The sequence below is a fragment of the Muscardinus avellanarius genome, assembly GCF_963383645.1.
Source record: "Muscardinus avellanarius genome assembly, chromosome: 3".
Taxonomy (NCBI): Eukaryota; Metazoa; Chordata; class Mammalia; order Rodentia; family Gliridae; genus Muscardinus; species Muscardinus avellanarius.
In genome coordinates this window covers 35,280,193-35,303,699 of record NC_137788.1, presented here as the reverse complement: position 1 = coordinate 35,303,699, position 23,507 = coordinate 35,280,193, and the positions used below count along the sequence as shown (strand labels likewise).

The following is a 23,507-nucleotide window of genomic DNA, read 5'->3' as shown; positions in this document are numbered from 1 at the left end:
CCTTAAAAGGTAAGAGGATTGAAAGGATTATAGCAACAGATTTTAACATGTCTATTTGTAAAGTCATAGAACCAAGCAGGTAGAAATCAAGACAACAATAAAGATCCCTTTATACGTATGGAAGATTAGAGTGGGGCATGGTGGTGCATGTTTATAATCTTAGTACTTGGGAGGCTGAGACAAAAGGATCACAGGTTTGAGGCCAACCTCATCAACTTAGTGAGGCTCTCTGCAACTTAGTAAAACCCTGTTTAAAAATAAAAAAAAATAAAATAAGAGCTGGAAATGTAGTTCAGAGGTGGAATGCCTCTGGGTTCAACCAAGAGTTGGAGAATATACATTTTTAAAAAATATACAGGGGGCCAAGCATGGTGGCTTATGCTTGTAATTCCAGTGTTTGGGCAGCGGAGACAGGAGGATTACAGGTTTGTGGCCATCCTCAGCTACTTAGTGAGGCCTTTCATAATTTAGTGAGACCCAGTTTCAAAATAAAGAATAAAAAAAAAAAAGGCTGGAAGTATAGCTCAGAGGTAGCATTCCCCTGGGTTAATCCCCCAGAACCAAAAAATACACACACACATGTACACGTGTACACACACACACACACACACACACACACACACACACAGAGTGGTTACCAAAAATAACCATATAATACTGATCTATGTTAGATTATAAAATAAGTCTCAACAAATTCAGAAGACTGACATCATACAGAATGTTTTCTAATACAGTGGAATTAAGGTAGAAGTAGTAGCAAAATAATAAATACAAAGAAAATACTTTGAACTGATGAAAAATACATCCATGACATGTCAAATCCTAAGAGATGTAGCTGAAGTTATAGCCTTAATTACATGTACTAAACTAAACAAAGGCTGAAGTTAATGATTTAAGCATGTAGAAACCTAAGAACAAAAGCAAACCCAAAGGAGGGAAGAAGGTAATAAAAATAAAAGTGGCCAATGAATTCCAAAGCACTTAATAGCAGTAATCAACAAATGGGAAGCTTAAGAACATTTATAGGAATACAAAAAAATATGACATGAAACAAGGTAAAACACACAATGGCTGACATCCAGTAAAAAGTTGCCACCAAGTAAAGAAGAAGTAAGACACATAATGTGAGGAAAATCAATAATCAGAACTGACCCAGAAATAACACAGATTATAATATATTTTTTATTTAACTGTATTTCATGGAGAAGCTAAAGGACACATTGAAGATGTTGTATAGACACATGGAAGATATAAGAAACCAAATCATTAAGCCGGGCGTGGTGACTCATGCTTATAATCCCAGCATTTGGGAGTCTGAGACACGAGGATCACAGTTTTTGGCGAGCCTCATCTACTTAGTAAAGGCCTTTGCAACTCAGTGAGACCCTGTTTCAAAATAAAAAATTAAAAAAAGAGCTATGGGTATAGCTCAGAGGTAGAATGTATCTGGGTTCCACCCCCAGTATTGCAAAATAAAATAAACCAAATCATCGAGTCATTCACAGATGGCATGATTATTTACATAGGAAGTTCAAAGGGATCTCTAGAAAAAGCCTGTAGTAAATAGTTCAGTGTTGATTTTAGAAATGAGTAGTAGTTTTGTAGACCAGCCATAGGCAGAAAATAAAACCTTAAAAACAGTTAGCATCTGCCGGGTGTGGTGGCGCACGTTTATAATCCCCATGCTTGGGAGGCGGAGACAGGAGGATCACGCAGGTTCGAAGCCAGCCTTGCTGGCTTAGGAGACCCTGTTTCCAAATTTAAAAAAATATATAAAATGGTCTTGGGGTGTAGGCCGGAGGTAGAGGGTTTCCAGGAACTCTAGTAACACACACACGCGCACACACACACCATCCAAACATAAAGAACTAAGGATTAAATGGAAAACTATAAAAACTACTAAGAGAAAACAAGATAGAACGAAGTAGATAAATAATTTTCTTGCAGAAGACTAGTATAAAGAAGTCAGCTTTTCTGAAATTGATGCATAAATTTTATGTGATCTGAGTCAAAATCCTGAGATGCTCCTGAGAGAAGCTGGAGAGTGGCTAGAAAAACGACAGGCTAACCTTAAAATAGGAATGGGGATCCAGGTAGCCAACAGTAGTTGAAGAAACTGTTAAAGAAAAAGATGAAAAACAAGAATAGAGGATTATATTTATTATTTTATTTTATTGGTACTAGGGACTGAACCCAGAGGCATTCTACCTTTTAAGTCATACCCCAAACCCAATTTTTATTTATTTGGAAACAGGGTCTTACTTAGTCTGAGAGCCTCGCTAAATAAGTACTTGGGAGGTTGAGACAGGAGGATTGCAGATTTAATGCTAGCTTTGACAACTTAGACCCTTTTTTAAAAATTAGAAATAAAATTGGGTTGGGGGTATAACTTGGAGGAAGAATGCCTCTGGATTCAATCCCTAGTACCAAATAAATAAGTATAAACAAAATGCTAGTTTTACATAGGAATATCATAGGTAAGTAAGAAAATAATTTTTGTAAGTTGTAACGTGTATGTGTGTGTGCGCGCACACACATGCACACACAAACATACACACAGTAGTAAGGATTGGACCTAGAAGCATTCCTTCTCCAAGCCAGCTTCCCAAGTACTGGGATTATAGGCCTATACCACCACATCTGGCTAAGTTGAAGCTTTTGAGTTCGTGTTGTTTTAGTATTCTGTGGGATACTGTTACATTAGTGAGACCCTGTTTTCAAATAAAGTATAAAATAGGTCTGGGAGTATAGCCCCAAAGTAGAAAAGCCCTTGGGTTCCATCCCCAATACCACACACACACACACACACACACACAAAAAAAAGTACAAGGTAAAATAGAGGATTTTAATGGAACAAAGTATAAAAAGTTTATTGCCATGGTTTCAGATTCTACATTACAACTTATCTTTAAAAATTACCACTTGATCAGGTTGCTGCGGCCCACACCTATAATTCACTCAGGAAGCTGAGGCAGGAGGATTGCAAATTTGAGGCTAGCCTCAGCAATTTAGCAAGTCTCTAAACAAAAAATAAAAAGAATTGGGAATGTACTTTAGCATATGAGGCCCTAAGTTCAACCCCCAGTACGGAAGAGTCATTTGTTATGTTTTAATGTAATAGTATCAAGGAAGATTATCCATTTATCTGAAAAGTCTATTAAAGATTTATTTCTATTACTTCATTTAGATAATACATTGCAACAGATCAAATATAGAAGCTTCTATGAGACTCACTGTTTTCTATTAAATCAGACATTCATTTGAGATTTACAAAATGTATAACAGTCCCACTCTTCCCATTTTATTACTTATTGGATGAAGTAACATTATGTCAACATATAATTGGCCTGGTTATTGATAGATTTGTTAATATAAACAAAAGCTCCTTTGTTTCCTCGTTTTTAAGACCAGAGGGGTCAGAGATCAGAGTTTGAGAACTGTAGTCCTATACTTTGAGTAGTGAATTACGTAGATTTGCCCATTTTGTAATAAAATAATTTGTGCATTTTATTCTCTGTATATGTCAATAAAAATATCCTCCCTCCAAATAAAACAAAGAAGAGTTGTCCAAAATGATGGAACGTGTTTCTAGCTTAGGTGATAGGTAACTGAGCGTGGTTGGAAAGAATGAGTGGGCAACAAAATGATCTCGAGAGCCAGGCGTGGTGGCACAGGCCTGCAATCCCAGGAGGATCACGCAGGTCCAGCCAGCCTCAGCAACTTAGTGAGGCCTTGTTTCCAAATAAAAATATAGAAAATAGGTCTGGGAGTATAGCCCAGAGGTAGAAAGCCCCTGGGTTCCATCCCCAGTACCACAAAAAGAAAAAAGAAAAAAGGATCATGAGATGTCTGTGATTTGTTACTGTTTACAGCTTTTAATATTCATGGGGTCCCATAAGGTTGGGTTTTTGTTTTATTTTGTGTTGGGGAGATGGTACTGAAGATTGAACTCAAGGGCATCCTACCTCTGAGCTATACCCCCAAGCCCTTTTAATTTTTATTTTGAAACAGGGTCTCACTAAGTTGTTGAGGCTGGCCTTGAACCTTCAGTCTTCTAAAGGATCTCAGCCTCCCAAGTTCTAGGATTAGGGAATATGTGCCACCATGCCCAGCTCTGTGTGTGTGTGTGTGTGTGTGTGTGTGTGTGTGTGTGTGTGTGTGTGTTTCAGTACTGGAGATGGAACCCAGGGGCATTCTACCTCCAAGTTATACCCCCAGCCCTGTTTTCTTATTCTTTATTTTGAAACAGAGTCTCACTAAAGGTTGCAGAGGGTCTCACAAGGTTGCTGAGGCTGGCCATGAAACTGAGATCTTCCTTTCTCAGCCTCCCAAGTAATGGGATTACAAGTATTTGCCACCACACATAGGTTGGCTTTTTTTTTTTTAACTTTATATAGTTTTTTGACAATATGTGCTAGAAAAATACTTGCCAGATTTTTCTTAATTTTCTCTTAAACTTTTTTTCTTCTTATGTATTTCCTACAGCTATTTCCAGTGGATGTGAATGTAGAACAGTTGAATTTTCCTGTAAATATGGAGGCATATATGTGTAGTTTTTCATCTATTCAGTCTCTTTTGGCAAATGTTAGCACTAAGCGTAACCCTATTTTCAGCACAAAAGATGGTCATTTGGTTACTAAATTTAGCAAATATTTATTAACTGTATACTGAAGAGAAAGAACGATGCTGAATATACATGATTATTTATGGGGAACTCAAGGAACAGTGTAGTGGTGGATAAAAATTTGTCACAAATTGTTTAGACCATAAAGCCAAATGTATTAATTGTTCTTATAGAAATAGAAGCACAGAAGGGAAAGTTGATAGTAGCATCTGAACAGAACCTTGAAAGATAGTTGAAGCTAGTTTTTGTTTTGTTTTGTTTTGTTTTGTTATGTTTTAACCAGGGATTGAGCCAGGGGCATTCTATCTCTGAGCTACACCCTGAGTCCTTTTTATTTTTTATGTTTGTTTGTTTGTTTGGAAAAAAGGTCTTGCTAAATTGCTGAGGCTGACCTCAAACCTACAACCCTTCTGTCTCAGCCTTGCAAGTACTAGGATTACCAGTGTGTATCACCGTGCTTGGCACATCTGATTGTTTTGAATCTAATTTTTTGTTTGCCATTTTGACGCCTAATATTTCAGTTCAGTAGTTTTGCTTAAAGCTTAGGCAAAAATAAATGTATGCATTTTCAAAATATTTAACTAAAATTTAATATTAAATTTTCATTAACCAATTATTCTGGATAAATTGAGATTCATGTACTTCAAGACAAATGTGTCCTTTAGTTTGAAAGCATTGAGAAAATTATTTTATGGCGAACATGAAATTAGCAATGAGAAGCATGGAAATGGCGTAAATGCCGAAGAAAAGACTGCTAATATTTTGTCTTCCTGTCACATGCTGGCTCTGTTACAGAGTTGTGTTAAAGTACTCTTTACTGTAGGAAATACTTAATCAGTTATTGCTTTTCTTTTCATTCTAGGTAACATTGTACAATACTGATCAGGATGGTAGTGATAGCCCACGCAGTAGCCTTAACAACAGTCTCTCAGACCAGAGTTTGGCATCTGTTAATCTGAACAGTGTTGGAAGTGTGCATAGTTATACACCGGTAAGTATTGGTGGAGTTAGATTCTTTGTGGATGTTCATTTAATGCTTAAAGCTAAACTAAAATTAATTGAAGTGCAAAATAAAAGTGAAGATTTATATTTCTCACTAATCAGTTCATTAAGTTTAGTAAATAAAGCAGACTTTCTACCTTTTAGTTTACATACCTGTAATCCTAGTACTTGGGAGGCTGAGACAGGAGGATTGCAGATTCCAGGGCAATATGTATTAATTTGTTTTCCAGATAAAGATCTGAGAAAGGGATTCTATAAATTTCAAAGGTTAGTGTGCCTTGGTCCCCAATTGTTAATTACTTTTTTTTGGGGGGGGGTCAGGGAACAGTCCTGCTATAATGGCACTTGTGGGTAAATATTCCTACTCCTGTGTTCATTTGTTACCTATTACAAGAACATGGCCCTCGGGTTATCTGATACTTCTTTTCAAACCATCTAGCTACTGTCCTCAGAACTGGGCAAAGAACAAAGCCCAAGAGCTGCCTGCTATGCTGTCCATCAGTGTAAATTTGATCTCACCCTGTTCCAGGAGGAATAAATAGGAAAAAGCTTACAAGGACAAAGATATTAAGGGAAGGACCCGAGATAAGAAAATAATAAGGAAATAAAAACTCAAGAGAGTAAAGTTAAAGCTCACATTGTGTGTAAGAAAAAAGAAAATTGACTCTGCAAAACTGCTAACAGTGTTCAGGAAGCAAACCATTCTCTCAGATGAAGAACAAACAAAGGGAATAAGAAAATACGTAAAAGAAGAAAACAGCTGGGTGTGCTGGCACAGGCTTGTGATCTCAGCACTTGGGAGGCTGAGATAGGAGGATTACAGGTTCGAGGCCAGCCACAGCCTCTTAGTGAGGCCCTCCGCAACTTAGTAAGACCCCGTCTCAAAATAAAGAATAAAAAACAGGGCTGGCGTAGCTCATCAGAAGATAATGGGGTATTGGGCAGAATTTTGAGGGAGTAGGTTTGGAAGCAAATGTATGCCCAGACAAATATTCATTCATATGTGAAGGCAGGAAAAAGATATTCTCTAGTATGCATAGCTTAGAAAGTATCCTGCCCTTGTTTTGACATGTTGTTCCTGAAAAAACTTAGTCATCCCTCAGTTGGGAATTGGTGCTTGAATCCCCAGTGGATATGCAAATCAGAAGAAGCTCAATTACTTTATATAAAATAGCAGCGTATTTTGTGTATTAGACTCTGTCTTTGATTTCTATTGGTCTCAAGAGTTTGCACTTAAAAAGCAACCTAAAATTGTGAAAAATTTTATAAGTTTGTTTCAGTGCTCTATTTTTTTTCTGTCATGATTTCATTACAGTCTTTAACTGACTCACCTGATCAACTGCAGGCCCACAAGTGCGCGTGCGCACACACGCACACACATGCACGCGCACGCATACACACAAGATTTATTTATTTATTTGTATATTCTATATTGTTTTGGTCAGTGCTGCTCATAGCGTTTGAGCTTATACATTTAAGGATGAATTTAATAAGTGAAAGAAATGTCAGTAAGCTTTATAGTATAATAGAACCTGAAATGAAATTGCTTTTATAGAAATCAAGAGAAAATTCTACAGAAACCAGAAAGGGTCTTGGGCAAATCATTGAACTTTGAATTGTTTACCTTCTTCTGTGGATGTGGAGTTGGATTAGGTTTCTATGGTTCTTCAGGTAGTATATGCCTTTAATCCTGGTGTTTATGAGGCATAGACAAGGAGCACATTTCAAAGCTAGCCTCAGCAATTTAACAAGACCCTGTTGCAAAATACAAAATAAAAAGTACTGGGGGTTTAGCTCAGACGTAGAATTGCCCCTGGGTTTAATGCCCAATAACAAAACAAAACAAAACAAAAAAGATCCACAATAATGATTTTGCTCTCTGTATCCATAATGGTGTACCTAAATAGAAGAAGTCCAAAGACAGCTTATTTTCTTTGGAGGCCAACGTTGTCACCGGATGCTTTCAATTGTATATGCCACGTAACCAGTTATAGTACAGAGCCCCACTGAGTTAGTTGTTTTCTTTTGTTAGGTGACAAACCACCCAGAACCAGTCTCTCAATCATTAACTCCTCAGCAGCAGCCACAGTACAACCTTCCAGAACGAGATAAACAACTACTTTTCTCAGAATATAATTTTGAAGATCTTAGTGCCTCATTTCGGAGCCTTTATAAGTCAGTTTTTGAGCAGTCACTTAGTCAACAAGGTGAGTTTTTAAAAATGCCTTTTTTGTAACAAATTCTTTATTGAAGTGTTTAAAAAATTATTTTCACATAGCAGCTGTTATACTTCTTAACCTTAGAACATTATCATCATGATCAGGATTGAGTAATTATATTATGCCCTTTGTGTTTTTACTACGCTCGGTATATATTTAGATCATAAACAGAAATGGCAGGTAAAGCCCATCTTACCATGCCTACTTCACCTGATTAGGGTGTCCCGGGCACTATGGAGGAGTTGCTACTGCAGCTACGCCTTGAGGGAAAGACTGCGGAGTAATTAGTGGTATTTAGCATATGAAGCGTTTGAGTGGTGAATGTTACACCTTGAAAATAGATGGGCCTTGATTTTGTTCTGGCTGGAGTTAGGCAAGGAGGTGGCTGTTGGAATATAATAACACCAAGTGTATAGTTTTGTGTATAGCACTTATAAGTGAATCTATTGGCTAGTGTTATCTCTGGGTCATTATTTCATATAACATACTTAAATCAGACTTAAATCCTGAAAGTGAGTTTAGTTGAAGTACTGTATCTCCTCCAAATACTAAGTTGTTGCTATAATGTGTTCTTGTCCCATTAACTACTGTTTTAATTTTAGTCTGAGTCATTTGATAGGGTCAAAATGTCACAGTGTTTTCCCCATAAAACACTAGTCACAAATTGTTGGGAACTCTACCACAGAAGCATTTCCTAGTTAATTGTTTATCATGTTAACTATATATATCTCATGTCTTATTCCTTTTCTGTTGCTATAGCAAAATAACCAGAGACTGGATAATTTATAAGCAATATAGATTTACTTCTCGGTTCTAGAGGCTTGGAAGTTCAAGATCAAGGCACTGGCAGGTTTCATGTCTGGCAAGGGACTGTTTTTCAGAGATGACACCCTCTGCATACTGTGTCCTCACATGGCAAAAGATGGGAAGGCAAAAAGGAACTCACCAGTTCCCTTAAGCCCTTTTATAAGGGCACTAATCCCTAATCACCAAAAAGGCCTCATCTCTATCATTTTGTTACCTTAGGCATTGAGTTCCAACATAAGAATTTTGAGTGAAACATGTATTCAAACCATAGCAGCCCAACTCAGAGTTTACCTCTTCATATAGCAGTTTTAGCAAAATAGAGAAAAATATCTGCTCTTATAAAATTTACTTTTTATGCTTATTGTCATATAATATGAAAGTTAATGTTACATACTAACGTTATATGCATTGTGGATATCAATATCTTATACTCATATTTTTTTCTCTTTTTTTACGGTACTGGGGATGGAACCCAGAGGCATAGCTGCACCCCCATCCCTATTTTTTATTCTTTATTTCTCACTGAGTTGCAAAGGGCCTCAATAAGTAGCTGAGGCTGTTTGGAAACCACAATCCTCCGGTTTCAGCCTCCAGAATGCTGGGATTACAAGTGTGCGCCACCATGCCCAGCTACACAAATTGTATTTTTTTTAGTATTTTTGAAATAAGAGTCATGTTTTCTCAAATTATATCTTAAATATAAGACTTTCCTAAGCAAGAAAATCCAGCCTTCATGTCATAGTAGAAAAACACTGGCCTTGAAATAACAATGCTGATATTTTCTGAATCCCATAATTACACACCACGCCATAAATAGAAGAGCAATGATAGGAATCACAGGGCCTAGTCCAGATTCTACCATAACTTCATTTCTCTGGACATCTGCTGCCTCGTTTGTAAATGAACGGGATTGGACTAGATCACTGGTTTTCAGATCATTCCCTCTAGAGCCCTTGACAGTTTAAAGAAGCTGAGGGGAAACGTGTGCATGAAGAAGGAGCTCTAGCAGCTTCCTTTCCTGACTTCTGAAAAAGAAATTTTTGTCAGTTCTATTTATTAAGGCCTTCTGGAATCTGGAGAGAGACAGAGACTTTGCTTTGTTTCATTTAAAAGTAATTGGAGATTGAAAACAGTTTATTCATAAAATGCTAGGATTTCATTGAAAATAACTTACTGCTTTCTTTCATTTTACTGTAACAATCTATGGATTCCCTATAAGTGAGTTTTCCAGGGCTAAGGGAAGAACTCTTCTCTTTTTCTTCCCTCCCTCCCTCCCTTCCCTTTTTTTTGGGCGGGGGGCAGTACTGGATATTGAACCCAGGGCCTCATGCATGCGAGGAGAGTTCTCTAACACTGACTTTTGTGGGGCATGTGTGTGTGTGTGTGTGTGTGTGTGTGTGTGTGTGTGTGTGTGTGTGTTACCCAGGATTTAACCCAGGGGCATTCTACCTCTGAGCTATATCCCCAGCCCTATTTATTTTTAGTTAGTTAGTTTGTTTATTTATTTATTTATTTATTTATTTATTTATTTATTTATTTATTTATTTATTTGCAGGTCTGGGGATGGAACTCAGGGGCATTTGACCTCTGAGCTACACCCCCTGCCCAATTTTTTATTCTTTATTTTGAAACCGGGTCTCACTGAGTTGCGGAGGGCCTGACTAGCTGTCCGCAAACCTTGATCCTCCAGTGTCAGCCTCCCAAATGCTGGAATTACAAGCGTGCGCCACCACGCCCAGCTTATTTATTTTTATTTTGAAACAGGTGTTGCTAGATTGCTGAAAATCAATCTTTCTTTCTTTCTTTCTTTCTTTCTTTCTTTCTTTCTTTCTTTCTTTCTTTCTTTCTTTCTTTCTTCCCTTTGTGTGGTACTAGGGGTGGAACCCAGGGGCTTTTTACCTCTGTGCTACACTCCCAGACCTATTTTATATTTTACTTGGAAACTGGATCTTACCAAGTTGCTGGGAGCCTCACTAAGTAGCTGAGGCTGGCTTTGAACCTGTGCGATCCTCCTGTCTCAGCCTCCCAAGCACTAAGATTACAAACATGTGCCACCACGACCAGCAAATCTTGCTATTTTTGAGGCTGGCTTCAAATCTGCAATACTCCTGTCTCAGTCTCCCAACTACTGAGATTACAGGTCTGTGCCACCACACTTGGCCTAGTTTAACTATTAATGGCAGGTGTGAGAACAATTTTATCTTTGTTAAAAAGTTTGATTCTTTTATTGACCCACTCTATCTTACAGACTTTTTTCATTTAATAAAATTATGCTTGGTATGGCACAGATTTTATGGACTATCTTTTGGGATATAAAAGTAGCCTAACTATATACAACCAAATGTTGAGTAAGATTTACTAATGACTTACACACCAAACATATACAATTTTTAACAGTCACTCTTACCTAGTCATCATCATAACAACTAAAACTTACGGAGGCCAGACATGGTGGTGCATGCTTTGTAATCCCCGCGCTTGGGAGGCTGAGACAGGAGGATCGCACAGATTTGAAGCCAGCCTCAGCTACTTAGTGAGGCTCTCAGCAACTTAGTGAGACCCTGTTTCCAAATAAAGTATAAAATAGGTCTGTGAGTATAGCCCGGAGGTAGAAAAGCTCCTGGGTTCCTCCCGCCAGTACCACAATAAATAGACAGACAGACAGACAGACAGAGCCCTTCTTGCACTTGTGTTTAATCAGTATAGCAACTCTGTGAAACAGGTGCTATTATCATGCTCATTTAGAGATAAGATAATTGTGGTTCTGAGAGGTTAAATAACTTCCCAGAGTGAGATCCTGTAAATAGCAGTGCCTTCTGGTACTATAAAGTATGCACTTTTAACCTCTAAAAACAAAAAACAGAGGAAAAAGAAGAATGAAGGACAGTGGAGGTGTCTGTTTTGCTTTGCTTAGTCTTTAAGGATCATAGCCACTTTTAGCTTAGCATTCTTGGAATAGTCAGAGATTAAAGAAGGTTAAAAAAAAAATCAGAAAAACCTGCCTTTCTTTTCTGCTCTTCAGTCAAAGCCTGAACCATCTTGAATGTGACCTAATACCCTTTCCACTTTATTCTTAACATTTACTCAACTTTCAAGAGATTGAACTCAGATGCCATATTTTCAAGGAAGACTTTTCTATGTCCCCAGCCTCTTCTTAGCTAAATAGACAAGTATCAATGGTCTTATAATTCTTTGTGTACTTTTGCTTTAGCACTTACATAGTTGGACATAATTTTGTTAAATGTCTAACTTTTTCATTAGACTATGCACTACTTGAGGGCAGGGAGTAATGTTTCTTACTCACAGTAACCTCAGAGCCCAGCATATAGTGCATGTTCCATAAACACTTATTAAATTGAACCAGTGTTGTTTCTGGACATATACCTTAACTCTGTAAATAATTTTGCAAATGTTTGTCAAAATGCAACTGAAATCTGACCATAAATGATATTGCTCTCTTTGTTTTTAGGTTTGATGAACATCCCTTCTGAATCTTCCCAGCAGTCCCACACTTCGTGTTCCTATCAGCACTCTCCTAGCAGTACAGTGAGCTCTCACCCCCATGGCAACCAAAGCAGCCTGTCCAACAGTCATGGCAGTGGCCTCAACACCACAGGCAGTAATTCGGTTGCGCAAGTCTCGCTGTCCCACCCTCAGATGCACGCACAGCCGTCTGCACATACACCTCATCGACCGCATGGTTTACCACAGCATCCGCAGCGTCCCCAGCACCCGGCACCCCACCCACAGCAACACAGCCAGCTCCAGTCCCCTCACCCCCAGCATCCCTCTTCACATCAACACATGCAGCACCACCCAAACCATCAGCACCAGACGTTGACACACCAGGCCCCCCCACCCCCACAGCAGGTATCCTGTAATTCTGGTAAGTTTTCATCTCTTGGCTTGTGTGTGGCTAATTATGAATTCAGATCTGTCCTCTGTTATGTGGGCTTCATGTGGTATTTATTACCAAAACTCCGTTCTTCTGTCTCCTTTTGTGTGGTTTTTTTTTTTTTTTTTTCTATAATCCTATAGTTGTAACTTCTTTAATCTGTAAGTTGGCCTGGAGATTTTTTTGATTAAGGTTTATTGTGGTAGCATGGAAAAACTCAGCAACCTTTGAAGGTTTTTGATTTTTACCTTTGTTTTATCCTACTGGCCACTGCTTCCATTGAGCATTTGAAAGGAAAGTGAAATGCACAGAATCTCTGCAATCACTTTTGATGCTGTGTGATTATAAAAGGAAGCTTATATGTATGTCAGAAAGACCTGTATTTGAATCCTCACTGTGGTTCTTAAAGCTTGGGCATATTTATTTTTTTCTCTTTCTCTTTCTTTTCTTTTCTTTTTTCTTTTCTTTTGCAGTATTGGGAGTTGAATCCAGGGGTTTGTACCTGTGAGCTTTACCCCAAACTCTATTTCACTTTTTATTTTGAAACAGGATTTCACTAAGTAACTGAGGCCCCTCACTAAGTTGCTGAAGCTGTGTCCTTGAACCTACAGTTTTCCTGTCTCAGCCTGCCAAGTACTGGGATTATAGGCATGTGCCACCACACCTGGCCACTTAACTTTTTTTTTTTAATCCTTGTTATTATCCCATATATTAAAATTGAGCCAAAATTCCATGGTGTGTGTGTGTGTGTTGTGTATATATATATATGTATATATATATATGTATATATATATATACACACACACACACACACACACACACACACACACACATCCATATACACACAAACATGTATATACTGTTGTTAGGAAAATACAAATATAGGAGGCTTAGATTAATACTTTTTATTTAAGCATTCATGAATATTTCTCCATTTCTTTACACCTGGAAAGTATATCATCATATAGAATAATAAATTGCAAAATCACCCCCCAAAATCTGTTGCTCATAAGATAAGTCTTGATGGACCAGCAGAATGGCACACATCCATAATCCCATCTACTCAGGAGGCTGAGACTGGAGGATTGCAAGTTCAAAGCCAGTGTGGGCAATTTAGCAAGAATTTTTTTGTCTCAAAATAAAAAAATAAAAAGGCCTGAGGATTGCTCAGTATTAGAATGTTTCCTAGCATGTGTGATGTTCTGGATTTGAGCCCCAGCACTACACACAAAAATAGTACAAGTACTTACCTGGCTGGCCTCTCTTACCAGCCATATAACTGATGAGACTTTTATCTTGGAGGGAATATTTCTAAATATTAGATAGTGCTAGCTCTTATTCACCAGATAAAATTTGACCATTGTTTGAGGCATTTGAACATTCAAGGAAATGAGCTTAGTTACTACAGTACTATCTTTTCTGTTTGTGACTTTGCTATATAACAAATTTTTTGGAGCTATTTCCATATTACCAAACTGGAAAAATATGTTTTGGAGGAAAATTAAGTGAGATAAGGTACAAAAATGCATTGCAGCACTCCTGTAAGTTAGTCTTTAATATTAAAGTATTAATGTCACACCTCCTGGTCTTCCCTACAATTATCTATGAAATTATCTGAGGCCTTAAAATCTGAAATTAGCAGTCTTCATAGTATTTTTTCTTTTTATCTTGTTTTACTAAAACAACAAACAAAAATCTAATGTTTAATTTAAAAATCTGAACAGATATTTTAATTTTTTGTTTGGCTTTCACAATTGATTTTATTTTTTCTGGTTATTAATTCTAAGTATGTTCTAGAATAAAATTGAAAATTGTAAATAGTCCCTGCCTTGTTCAGATATTTCTTAAAATCCTTGAAAGATTTTTAGTTAAACACCTGGAGAAAAACTGACATAATAAAGAATTTAAATTATTTTAGGGTCCAATACTACTGCCTCTTTTTCGATAATATGTTCCTCAGATATTTAAGCCTATTTTAATACGATTTGGGGGACTGACTAATGAGTAGAGATTGGGGGTTGGTAGATGTCAATGATGTTTTAGTCATACTTGTCTTTTAATTAAGTCTGATGATTCCTGGGGAGGGGAAAGTACTATGAGAGCTGAAAATAATCCATGATGTGCCCTTGGCAGTCTGTTATGTCAGTGGTAGCTTGTCCAGGAAAAATTAGATGTCACCTTAGGTAGTTATGAATAATCACTGCTGTGGTAATAATTCATCCCTTTGAATTACATATTTCATGTTTATAAGAATGGACTAAGCAGGTTGTTTTTAATAGAGAAGGAATGGAGGGAACAGGAAAGGAATAGAAGTAGTTTGAGTGCTTGTTATGTACTAGGCAATTCAGATACATTATCTTATATATAGTGTTTTCCCAAATCAAGTATAAATCATCTCATGTTAGAGATAGGAAAAGCACAATTCAGAAGTGAAGTAATTTGCTCAGGATTGCTATAAAGTGGTAGAACTGGGATTTATATCCAGACCCGGCTTTGAAGCCTATAATACTCTAAAAGGAGTAACTCTAAAGGGACTGAAATCAGCAAACATTTACTGAGTGGATAGGGTTTGCCCACCTACTTCTTTTTTTTAAACAGAGGTTGCTTTATTATGGTTCACCAACTCAGCATTTATTAAAGAAGCTCTCCACTTACTACCCCCAACCAAAAAAAAAAAAAATTATTCATGGCAAGAACTCCCTAGGTCCTTGGCATTCTTTGTGGTAGTGGGCCTTTGTTGCATTTGTTCTTTTGACCAATAGATCTAGATTCTAGTTCTTCTTTAGCTATTGTATTACCTAGGTGACTTTAATCATATGATTCCTTTGAATTTTTGTTTCCTTATCTGTGAAGTTCTTCCTGGACTAGAGGATCTGAGTCTGATAGACTTGAATGGGACATTACTTTAATCCTCTTAACCAACAAATTTCTCCCTAGATTATGAATTGCTTGAAGGCAGGGCCATGTCATCTCTGCTTTATTGTTTATTTAGGAAAAAATGCTTAATTGGCAGAATTTTGTTAAGTGGCCAGTAGTTGATATAATTAACGGGTATCCTGTAATGTAGCTAAAAATTCCTTTTTATTAGTTTTTACCTTCATCTACCCTAAAGTGATCCTAAAAACAGAGTAACTTGGCCATGATCCCTGAATGAATGACTGTTTTCCTCTGTTCAGCACTCTCACTGAGAGCAGCTCTTACTCTGTAGCCTTTGACTGGTGACCACATTGACATGGACTGTGGAACCTTAAACTGTCCTGATGTCACATCAGAGGGTACCATTCCTGACTAGAAATGTCCTGACCTGGACTCATCAGCATTTCTTACAGAAGCCTCACCACTCTTTTTCATTCTCTTTCATTTTCATACTGTGTTAAAAGCATTTCGTTCTCCTAAGATGCTGACCCATCTCCCTTAAGTCAGTGCATTGAATTATACTATGTGTTGCTTCTAAATGTAAGTCTTTCTATGTTAGTTATGAAGAACATATATTTTAAGGTTATATTGAGACAAGAAAATGAAACTTTATATAGGAAGAAATACTGATTAGCATGACTTTTCCTGCCTGGTCACTTGTCCTATACAAATGAAAAGAGTAACACCAAGTTTGATGTTATGTCAGTTTGCAAGCTGCCAAACTAGAAGTTAGAAGACTTGTGTTTACATCTTAGATTGCTCATTGGAACCTTGTTAAATTATATCATCTCTCTGCCGGGCATGGTGGTGCACGCTTGTAATCCCCGCACTTGGGAGGCAGAGACAGGAGGATCGCGCAAGTTCGAAGCCAGCCTCAGCTATTTAGTGAGGCTCTCAGCAACTTAGTGAGATCCTGTTTCCAAATAAAAAATATATATAAATAGGTCTGGGAGTGTAGCCCGGCGGTAGAAGGGTTTCCAGGAACCCCAATACCAACACACACACACACACACACACGTGTGTATATATATAATCTCTCTAGGTTCATTTTCTTTTATTTGTGAAATGTAGAGATATTACACCCTTTCTGCCTATCTCATGGAGATTGCCTTAACACCTGATATAATGAGTATAAGTCCCTTTCTAAGACTGGATAGGAATTAGCAATGTCAGAAATAAGGCCAGCTCATTGTCTTCCCTTAACATACTCTTTAAACTCTCACTATCTAATAATAACAGTATTGTTAATATTACTTTATAGGTGTTTCAAATGATTGGTATGCAACACTTGATATGCTGAAGGAAAGCTGCCGAATTGCCAGCAGTGTTAATTGGTCAGATGTAGACCTTTCCCAGTTCCAAGGTTAGTATTGATTCTTTCTGACATATAACCAGGTATATAGATGATCCTAGTTTTTTGTAGAAGCTTATATACATTCCTTAGTAAAATAATTATCTTCTTTCATAAAGGTATTTCTTTTGCAGATGTTTATATTTGCATGCTTAAAAAGAACACTTTGTAAATAAAGAACACTTTGTAAATAAAGTTTATAATAAAAAATTTTGGCCAGTTGATGTAGCAGAATGTGACAGGAATTCTGAACAAAAGAAATTTGGCTTTATTTATTTATTTATTTATTTATTTATTTATTTATTTATTTTTGGTGGTACAGGGGTTCCTGGAAACCTTTCTACCTCCGGGCTACACTCCCAGACCTGTTTTTTATACTTTTTTATTATTTGGAAACAGGGTCTCCTAAGCCAGCACGTGGGACTGGCTTCGAACCTGCGTGATCCTCCTGTCTCCACCTCCCAAGCGCAGGGATTACAAGCGTGCGCAACCACGCCCGGCGAAATTTGGCCATATTTAAAAGAATTGGAGCAGGGCCTTGATGACGCAGCCTTGTAATCCCAGCACTTGGGAGGCTGAGACAGGAGGATCGCAGGCTCTCCCGTCAGCCTCAGCTACTTAGTGAGGCTCTCAGCAACTTAATGAGATCCTGTTTCAAATAAAAAATAAGGCGGGGAGTGTAGGATGAAGCTAGAATGACCACCCTGGGTTCCATCCTCAGTTCTGAAAAAATAAAGAATTGGGCTTTTCAGTACTTGGGAGACTGAGACAGATTCACAGAAAGCCTCAGCAACTTGTAAGGCCCTCCACAACTTAGTGAGACCCTGTTTCAAAAATAAAGAATAAAATAGTGCTGGGAGTATAACTTGGAGGTAGAATGCCCGAGTTCAATACCCAGTACTGCGAAGGAAGGAAAAAAAAAAGAAAAGAAAAGAATTGGGCTTTGAGTAATCTTAAGATATCATTTAGTATTGCATGGGAAATCACTACCACAATCTGTAATAAATCAGTGGAAATTTTGAAGGCTGAAGAAAATTTTACCTTATAGTCTTCCTAATATACGGAACTGTGCTAACTATTCTGAATGCTTTTTCTATAGGTCTGATGGAGAGTATGAGACAGGCAGATCTCAAGAACTGGTCTTTAGATCAGGTGCAGTTTGCTGATCTCTGTTCTTCACTTAATCAGTTTTTTACACAAACTGGCCTTATCCACTCACAGAGTAATGTTCAACAAAATGTTTGTCATGGTGCCATGCATTCAACAAAACCTTCCCAACACATTGGAACAGGTATGGGCTTAGGAATTTAATTACCCCCCCCCATTTATATGAAATTCATTAACTATCTTAGGCAACTTGGGATGTTGCTCCTGGTGACAGTGATCCAGTTTTATCTTTTTATTTGCAAGAAATGAATAATAGCAAATAATTGGTATGAAATCTTAGAAGTTGAGGTAAAAAGACTTTATATTGTAATTTACATAATTGTTTTATTATTTATAATTTTTATTATGAACAATTAAATCTCTTAAAGATAATTGTGTTTTAAAGCAGAGTTATCATTTAACTTTATAAATTTACAGTGAAAAATCCGTATGCTATATGTCTTCTAAGAATGTTAAGCAAATATTTAAGCAAAGTTAAAAGTTCAAAGTTATCTTGAAGAGTAGACATAATTGCACATTTTCATTGTTCAGGCTCTATAATGGCAACGTGGAAAAATGAGAAGCAATGGGAATTTCTATGTGAAAATAGAAGTGGTAGGAATGTGACAATTTCAAAAAGTTAAGGATATTTAATGTAAATATTTGTTTGTTCCTATAACCCTTTTCTAATTCCTACTTCCTTTACCTTTAAAGGTCAGAATCACAAAACCATAAAAGATAAAGACTAATCCCTAATAAAAATTAGTTTTGTCTTTTGCTTACAATTTGAATGCTAAGGAAATGTAGAAAAGACAGTCTGGAAAGTTGTTGCTCTTTGAATTACCACATTACTCTGAGTGGTGAAGTCTTTAGAAAGCACCCTAGGCCCTCCACCCTCGGTGCCCTCCCCCACAAACACACACTAGAGCTGTAGTTTCACCTAACTTTCTCCTCTCTTCCTAAATCATTGGTATGGTCAGTCAAGAGCATAGTTCTGATTCAGCTTTATTCTAAAAGGCTTGTAATCTTGGGAACCAGTGAGTAGGAAGGGTCAGATGTCTCAGATTCTGTTCCTAGTTCTGGCTCTCTTCCTCTCTGACCTTAGTCCCCTGTCTGTATGCACAGGTTTGATTGGGCCTTTTTGTTTTGGTGGTACTGGGGTTCCTGGAAGCCCTTCTACCTCCGGGCTACACTCCCAGACCTATTTTATATTTTTTATTTGAAAACAGGGTCTCTTAAGCCAGCAAGGCTGGCTCCGAACCTGCACGATCCTCCTGTCTCCACCTCCCAAGCACGGGGATTACAAGCATGCACCACCACGCCTGGTGGATTGGGCCATTTTTTTACATCATCATCTTTTTTTTTTTTTATTTTATGTGTGTGGTACTGGGGATTGGGTCTGGGGGCATTCTACCTCTGAGTTACTATCCCAGAACTGTTCTTTTATTTTTTATTCTGAAACTAAGTTGCAGAGGGCCTTCACAAATTGCTGAGACTGGCCACAAAGCTGTGATCCTCCTGTCTCAGCTTCCCAAGTACCACACCCGACTTTTTGAAGTCATCTCAAGCCTAGGCTCAGGTCTGGCTTTCCAGTCGCAGGTGAAAATTCCTAAGTAGCCAATCCAGTGTGTCTTCCCTTTGTAGTTTCTTCTGGAAAAATGATTGCTGTTTTTTAGTTTCATTTCAGTATTAGAATTGAAGTGTAATGTGTTTGAAATGCTAGAAACTCTTTGGGAAGTAGCCTTTTCAAATTTCAGTTGTTCCTTACAATATTGAACCAGTTTTATGGTCCTTCCTTATGAATTAGGGGTTGGGGAGGGTCATTACCTCCTCCCCCTCATTTTACATTATGATACAATGCAATCAAAATTTTGGAGTTATTATATTTGATAGCTCCTGTCAATGAAAGTACATTAAGAACCTTCTGAAATATCATTTGAATATGATCTATGTTTCCCATTTCTACACTCCAAAATAATAATATACTTTTAATCACCTTGGCTTAGTGTAGTACTTTTACCTTGTACAGATCATTACTGATACTTTGTGCTGTTTGTTAAGCAGCTAGAGCAAACATTGATTAGGCCTCTTTGTAGGTAAGAAAGTGAGGATCATAGAAATAGGCAGTAATCAAAGGAAACCACGAGTTAGGTCTGGATTCTAGTCTAGCTCTGTCCAGCTCAGTTGCCTTGAACAAGTCAGGTCAACCTTTCTGAGCTTTAAGTTTCTCATCTATAGAGTGAGATCATAGTTCTGCCTTGCCCTCCTGTGGGCTTAGTGGGGGGCAAGGTCAGATGAAATAATGCTATGAAAGTACTTTCGAATGATAGCGAGGTGTGTGACAATAGACAAAACTTGCTATGAGCTTACATAGAGTGGTGGCATCAGAATTAGTACCAGTGTGCCCACACCCATCCTGGCACCCTGTTCTAAAGGACAGTCCCACCTTCTGGCAGAGTTTTAGCATTTGAAAGGAGTAATTATTCCTTCTCTCTCCCTCTTCATCTTATTTGTTTAGTTTTAGATAACAGGTCTGTTGAGATTTTAATGCTTGATATGGTTTGCTTTGCTGACACATTTCCCTTCTGTTTTATCTGCTTAGGAAATTTGTACATAGACTCTAGGCAGAATCTCCCATCTTCAGTGATGCCACCTCCTGGTTATCCTCATATCCCACAGGCACTCGGCACTCCAGGGACAACAATGGCAGGTAATGTGTGTGTGTGTGTGTGTGTGTGTGTGTGTGTACGTACGTACGTACGTACGTACGTACACGTATTCTGGTTGGCATCCAGCATTCACTATTGAAAAACTTGAGCTGTCCCAGCAATGAATGAGAGTGCTTCAGAAAAGAGTGAAAAGTCTGTTGGGGTTCTAGGTGCAGATTTTTGAGGCACGGGACTTTGGACTTTAGCATGCTTTAGGGAAAACTTGGATTAGCTCCTATGAATTCTGCTCCACTCATTCCAGTGGGGTTCCCCAGAGCACAGTGTTAGAGCTGGAAGAGATCTTAAAGATTACCTACATGAGGAAATGGGGGCTCAGAAGGAAAGAAAGCCTGCCCAGGCTACCTAGTTTGATTAATGGCCAAACTAAGACTCAGGTTTTGATGTCTGGATTCAGTCTGTTGTTTTCTTGAAAACTGTACTACCCTTTATGTAGATCACCTGAAGAAAAGATAAAAGATAATGTAGATAACAGGAAGTAGCTTAAAACTCAAAGAGCTAGGTGCCAGGCTATAGTGAGGAAGGAGTTGGGACTAAGTGATGTCCTTTGATGACATGGACAGGTGTTATCTGTGGTGAACACTGACTAGTAATTGGTAAATGGCATGATGTGGTATTTAAAGTTCTGGAGCCAGATTGCTAGGGTTTGAATCCTGGTACTTTACCACTTAACAGCTAGGAGGTGTTGGGCAAGCTTCCTAACCCTCCCCCTTCAGCTTCCTTGTCAGTAAAAGGGGACTGAGAGCACTACTCACATCCTGGGATTAATAGGATTAAATAAGGGTTATATGGGAATCACATAAATTAGTGCCTGAGATACAGTAAGGAATTTATAAATTTTTGTTAAATAAAGCAAAGACATAATAGGCATTTCTGTTATACTCTGATATACAGAAAACCCTAGCATTTTATAAAATTATATACTAAAAATATATACTAAAAATTATAGGTCTTATAAGAAAAATAAGATTAGTTGCTATTTCTTGAAATTTTGTAATTGGAGTACTCACAAAAATAATAACACAGGCCGGGCGTGGTAGCGCACGCTTATAATCCCCGCGCTTGGGAGGCGGGGACAGGAGAATCGCGCTGGTTCGAAGCCAGCTGAGCTGGCTTAAGAGACCCTGTTTCCAAATAAAAATATAAAAAATAGGTCTGGGAGTATAGCTCGGAGGTAGAAGGGCTTCCAAGAACCCCAGTACCACCACCAAAATAATAATAATAATAATAATCATCATCATCATCATCATCATCCAGTTAAAATTCCATAATAGTTAAAAGGATATGCTTAATTGTTAATAAAAGAATGAGTTAATTCTACAAGTACTTCTTTTTTTGTGTGTGGTCCTGGGGTTCCTGGAAATCCTTCTCCTTCTGGGCTACACTCCCAGACCTATTTTATATTTTTATTTGGAAACAGGGTCTCTTAAGCCAGCGCGGCTGGCTTTGAACCTACGCAATCCTCCTGTCTCTGCCTCCCAAGCATGGGGATTACAAGCGTGCACCACCACGCCTGGGTACAAGTACTTTTTTTGTGTGGTACTGGGCATTGAATTCTGGGGCATTCTACCTCTGAGCTACATCCCAGCCCTATATTTTATTCTTTATTTTGAAACAGGGTCTCACTAAGTTGCAGAGGGTCTCACTAGCTGTCTGCAAACCTGTGATCCTCCTGTCTCAGCCTCCCAAGTACTGGGATTACAAGCTTGAGCCACCACACCCGGCTATGAATACATTTAATCTCTTAAAAATAAAACAATGAAACTGGTTTAGAAGGAGTATGTCAAGATACGGAAACAGGAGAAGACTGCACTGAAATTAGGAAGCATAGAGGCCAGAGAGATCCAAGGGAAAACAGGGAGAACAAGCATGTGGGCCCAACTGTTCCTTCATGGTTCCTGACATTACTGTATTAATGATGTTCTCTGTGTTCACTTACTCTTACTTGGTGGCCCAAAATTAAGTCGTGGGGAAAATTCATTATGACTCAACCTGACATCAGTAGTGTACATTCTCCTGTTTGTTGTTCTTATGTGAGCCACTTCGTGTTACTGAACACGAGTTGGAGCAGAACAGACTAAGAGAAATGGTCATGTTAGCACTTTCTCATGCCTTCTTTGCTGCCACTTGGTATAATGGAAAGAGCATGGGTTTTGGAATCAGGTGAACTGAGTTCAAATCTTGATTTGACCCCTACTAACTATGACTTCAGTAACTTGCTTATCCTTGCAAACCTTATCCCCCTTGCCTATAAAATGAGAATCACAAGAACCTCTTTGTTAAAGGTTTATAGATGGATTGTCAAATGTGTTCTCTGTGCCTGGCACATAGGAAAGGCTCACTGTGGTTTAGTGTATTTTATCTTCTCTCTTATTTCACTCCTGACATTGCCTCTTCTTTCCAGGCCATCACGGAGCCATGAACCAGCAGCACATGATGCCTTCCCAAGCCTTCCAGATGCGGCGCTCCCTGCCTCCAGATGATATCCAGGATGACTTTGATTGGGATTCCATTGTGTAGGGCTTATTGCAAGGCAGACCCCAACATCACCTTTCTGTGCAGTGAGGGGAAAGGTTTAAAAGAATCCAGTTGAGGAAACAAAGTTGCTAATCACTTTACCAATGTTATCAAAATTTCTTTTGAAGACAATCAGAAAGATTTTAGCTGGATAACTTACTGCTTTTATCTGACCCAAACAAGTACTACATGTTTGTCTCCCTGCCAACTGCCCTGTGTAGCTCCTGACTGTTGTGTGATTTGGACGGCTTTTGCATATTTGTGTCAGTTTGATGTTAACCACAAGTGCCAGACTGATTTTTTC

The 23,507-nt window shown here is 38.2% G+C and overlaps 1 protein-coding gene across 2 annotated transcripts in view; it reads left to right on the top strand.

The window, feature by feature from the left end:
* FOXJ3 (forkhead box J3) overlaps positions 1-23,206 on the top strand; it is a gene marked incomplete at both ends in the record, with an annotated part of 123,850 nt that extends 100,644 nt beyond the window's left edge. For both annotated transcript variants that reach the window (XM_080692967.1, XM_080692966.1), the window contains 7 exons: positions 5,487-5,615; positions 7,659-7,833; positions 12,122-12,538; positions 16,725-16,826; positions 17,914-18,105; positions 20,563-20,670; positions 23,091-23,206. In XM_080692967.1, the coding sequence (XP_080549093.1) occupies positions 5,487-5,615; positions 7,659-7,833; positions 12,122-12,538; positions 16,725-16,826; positions 17,914-18,105; positions 20,563-20,670; positions 23,091-23,206 (1,239 nt within the window). The remainder of the gene's footprint in view (positions 1-5,486; positions 5,616-7,658; positions 7,834-12,121; positions 12,539-16,724; positions 16,827-17,913; positions 18,106-20,562; positions 20,671-23,090) is intronic.
* Between the last annotated feature and the right edge of the window lie 301 nt (positions 23,207-23,507).